Consider the following 4,474-nt stretch of genomic DNA (forward strand, 5'->3'; position numbering starts at 1 on the left):
CCAGAGCCAGCCTGCTTCTCCAAGCTGCACAGCTGGTATGGGCAGGAGATCGCGGCACTGAGACGGGAGTGGCAGGAGAGGCAGAAGAGGGGACACCCGTGACCAGGGGCATGAGCCACCGGCCAGCCGATGCCCGGCAGCCTGTCTCCCACGCGGGAAGAGCGAAGCGAGGGATGCTGCTTGCCCCCTGCCCTGGTCGGTGGCCGAGTGTGTGGTGCGTGTGTGCTTCACGGGGTGTGTGGGAGGGACCCGAGTCTTCCCCAGACCTCACATTTCATTTCCATGAGGCTTTATACAGCTGGAGAGTGTGTAGTACCAGGGGAGCTGCCTTTGAACTCTCCTCTGCTGGTGATACGAGGTGTGGAGGCGGGCCCAAATCGGCACGTATGCCACAAACCTCACCCAACAGTCTTGGCCCCTTGCTGTCCTGGCATGGTGGATGCTCTAGGTGCTTCATTGCCCACCTCCTTCACCACTTCCTTCTGGTTTTGTTTCTCAGTGTGGAAGTTTGCACAGGTCAGCATTTATTACTGTCTGTGGTCTTGCGCCGAAGTCCTTCTGCCTTTGCTCTTTCGCTGCAGATAAGGCTGGGCTCTTATGAACTGCCTCCAACAGGTGGGCCACTGGCCCTGGCAGGTGCCTCCAGCCTCGTGCCTCTCTTGCCACGGGACACATGAGCCACCATGGCTGTGGCTGGCCCAGCAGCCAGGGCAACAAGGACCGGGCTCTTGTGTCATTGTTTTTTTTTTACTTTCATCTGCACTAACCCTCCTCCCTGCTAAATCCCTCAGGATGTGGATTTCACGGGCTTGCATCTGTCTCTTTGAGCGCCCAAGCTCGGCAGCGAAGCTGAAATGGAGACACCGAGCCTGGTCTGAAGCAACAGTGAGGACCAGGATCTCCCCAGGGCTGATCTGGACTCTGTCAAGCGGTAGCCAAGCCTGTTAATGTCTCCAGCCCAAGCCTTCGCTGTTCCAAAACAGGGATGCTAAAGCCTCTTTGCCTTGCCAGGGGTGAATTCATCAGCCTCTGCGCTGACTGTAGCTCCTGCAACGTGCCATATAGGGCTCAGCTGGCTCGTTGGGCAGCTTGCCCGAGACGGCGTCCAGAGCTGCACTCTTGCAGAGTCTCTCCCGCTGTTGTGGCTCTGCCCAGCTCCTGGCAGAGCTGCGCAGTCGGAGGAGAGACTGTGGTGGGGAGGAGAAGAGGGCTGGCCCCGCGAGGAGAATTGAAGGTGTGGGAGTGAGTTACAAGTTGCAGTGACTGACTGTGTGTCAGCAGTGTCTGGGCTTGCCCCTCTAGCGTCAAAGCCATATTGCTGCCTTCTACCAAAGCCAGCGCCTGACCTGCCGGCGCTTCCCTCCGATTTCATGTCAGCATCACTCGGCTGATCTCCGTAGCACGTCCCATCCTCCCGGTGGGTGAGGAGGGCTGCGGGGAGGCATGCCTGCCGCCCTGCTACAGAAACGGACTTGTCCTTCGCCAGTAGGTCAGAAACCTTGGTCACGAGGCAGATGGTACAAGTAGGTGGGTGCTGAGTCCAGGGGCTGCAGCACCCTGGAGATGGGGCTGATAAATCTTCTCCCTTATCCTCTCGGCAAGGGCTGTTTTTCACAGCAGAAAAAATACGTGAAGCAGTCTTGTGCTTGCTATCTAAGTGTTAAACCTGTTTTTATTGCCCTGTTTTGTTAAGGAGCCTTGCTAGGAAAGCAAGAGGCTATTCTAGGTCACGACCGCTGTTGTGGTTTAACAACTGGTAGGAACCTATTTACCTTTCTGGACTTAAACGCATTCAGCTTCATACTTTGCAATAGCCAGTAGAGATTGTCAATGCAGAAATCAAATGACTTCCATTAACTTTTGGTGCCTTTGCAAATATATCTCTGGTAGTTTTGGATGACGAGCTTCCAACCTCCTGCCTAATTATGGCTCGATGGTGTATTAGAGGAAATCAGATCTTAAATCGTATCTTACAAATATGACTTTGGGCAGTGGGAGTGTAACCTTCACATGATGCAATCCAGTCCTCTCCAGTTAGTGTCTGTATTTCTTCACAGTAGGAATCTTCGAGTTTGGGAGTATTCTTTTTGTTCTGCTTTTTAAGTGAAAACGGTTTGGAAGAACCAGGAGCAGGTGGCCACGGGCCAGTGCCCAGGCTCTGTTGCAGCCCAGCTGGCTGGGCTTACGGGCCAGCTCTGCCTCCCTACCTGCTGCTTAAATTGTTCAGTGCTGCAGCATTCCCGGCTGGGAACCTGTCCCCTTCCCCATGGCAGGGCAGCAGCATCGGCGGATGGCACTACCTGGTGCCTCCTCGCTCTGAGCATGGGTATTTTGGGGCCAGGGTCAGATTTGGCAAGCATTTTTCTGGGTTTCTTTGGGTTGATTTTTTTTTAATGTAATACAGAGAGAATAATATTCCTGATGTCTCAGACTTACATAAGGCAGTTTGACGGTAAAGATTTAACTTCCAAAATAAATCAAAATGTAATGGCAGTTCCTACGTGAGACCCAAGAATCGGGAGTGACTTGAAAGGGAAAATAAATTAATAAAGCCAGTTCTGTCAGAACTGGAACTGAAACAGTATTATTCATTTAAGGGCAGTTTCACTTTTAAGAAGCTTAGTTTGCTTTAATAAGGCAGGATTGTGCTAGTAACACTACTAAAGAGCTTATATTTAATGCTTTAATCTGTCCCATTCAAATGGTACAATTTCCACGCTACCTGCCTTTGCGTTGGTACATATCCCGACTAAATCCTAAATCCTGCAAATGAGGAGCTGTGCTCTGCTTTCTGTCTGATCACATTTGGAGTAATTTTGTGTTTTATTCTGCAGCGCCGAGAAGAAAATGGCTGAATCTTGAACAGTATTTGTGCTCGGCCCAGCTGTCCATGCCTGGGCTTTGCTACGTCTCCAAAGCGCTGCGTGACTTTGGAGGCGCTTGGTCAGGGCCTCCTCACCATCCCGCTCACATAGCGGGGATGGCCCTTTTGTGAGTAAAAAGAGCCATAATTGGAGCCATGCCCAAATCTGTATGGGAGTACAGTTTTTTTGATGACCACCGCCGCTTGCTTCATTAGGCAGGAAGCACCGGGGTGCTCCGCCACCTCCTCTGAGATGGAGGCTATCAAACCAGCTCGGCTGAGGATCAGTTGTGCTGGCAGCGCCTTTGAAGCAGCCCCCAGGCAGAAGGCAGGGATTTCAGCTTCCTGAGATTGCACATGCGTCTGGCTGATGGAGCGTCCTCTCTTTCTGTCTGCAGGCAGAGATCACTACAGGAAAAGCAGAGAGTTTTAATTGTCCCCTACAGCAAAATGAGAATGATTGCCACTGTTTTTTCTCCGGTCATTCAGGTTTGGACTGTTTCACCTCCTGCCTTCAGTTTCCCTTATTATTTTTTAAAAACAGAAAATGCCTGGGCAGCACAAAACAGGTTCCCTAGCAAAGGGGGGCTGAACACTAAAGCTGAATGGCTACTTTTCTTGAAGTACTGAAGTCAAATCCTTTTCTAAGAGTTTTCTTTAGCATAATAATGCAAAAGCAATGAGAGAAAAATGCTTGAATCTGAATGCTTGAATTTAAAAGAAATTGAAGACTGAGAGAAGAAGGGAGATTCTGACATGGCCTTTGTAAGCTGTGCCAAGAAGGGCTCCCAATCCTGTTAAAATAGTTGATGAAATCCTTCTGTTTTTCTGAGGCTGGGATTTCGGATTCAAGCCCGTAATGTATTGTTTCATTTCTGCACATTTATCTTTTTATAAAACAACTGTGGAGATGTTTTCCACTGAATCCAGGTCCTAGCAGTAAGAGTAACCTAAGGATTTTACCCGTGGCCACCACTAGCCGTTTGGTGGACATTTACAACCACGATCGGACGCTTTCCGTTACAATAGCTACCGCATTAATAGTTTGGGGGTGGGTGACCCCCCCCAAGTCTTACCCCTCTCAGCTGCCTTTGCGGAGAGACTTAAATAACCCCCACTGAAACGCACAGGGAACGCGCGGAGTTCCCGTGCCGGTGGCATCTTTCACCAGCACCGAGCGCGCTTTATAATCTGCACAATTAGCGGGCAACGCTACGAGCAACCTGCAGAAAACACTCCCGCCTTTTGAAGTGCTTGTATTTTAGGTAGACGACGTGTTCTTTTTTAAGAGGTGGTTTTGCATGCGCCTGTGTTTTACATGCGGAACTTGTATTACGCATTTCAAGACGTTGTTGACGTTTGTATTTTATGCCGCGAAGCCGAATAAACCGCTTTGATTTGTAGCCCGTGCGCTGCCAATGGAGCTGGGAACCCCGAACGCCCGCGGGAAGCGGCTGCAGGGCCTGGCGACTCCCGCCCTGCCCGTTTTTAGGGCCACCCGGCCCGGCTTTCCTCTGGAGAAGCTTACCGCGCCCTTCGGCGGGGCGCGGCAAAAGGCTGCCCGGTTCCTTTCTCCTCCCGGTTGCAGCGGGGGCGGCCCTACGGCGGGGG

General features: G+C 51.3%; 1 protein-coding gene across 1 annotated transcript in view; it reads left to right on the top strand.

The window, feature by feature from the left end:
- The first annotated feature begins 4,281 nt into the window (after nucleotides 1-4,281).
- Nucleotides 4,282-4,474, top strand: part of SMDT1 (single-pass membrane protein with aspartate-rich tail 1) — a 2,463-nt gene continuing 2,270 nt past the window's right edge. Inside the window, exon 1 of the mRNA XM_009322776.1 lies at nucleotides 4,282-4,467. Coding sequence (XP_009321051.1) covers nucleotides 4,282-4,467 — 186 coding nt within the window. The remainder of the gene's footprint in view (nucleotides 4,468-4,474) is intronic.

The sequence above is a fragment of the Pygoscelis adeliae genome, unplaced genomic scaffold (assembly GCF_000699105.1).
Source record: "Pygoscelis adeliae isolate BGI_AS28 unplaced genomic scaffold, ASM69910v1 Scaffold60, whole genome shotgun sequence".
In the NCBI taxonomy this organism is placed as follows: domain Eukaryota; kingdom Metazoa; phylum Chordata; class Aves; order Sphenisciformes; family Spheniscidae; genus Pygoscelis; species Pygoscelis adeliae.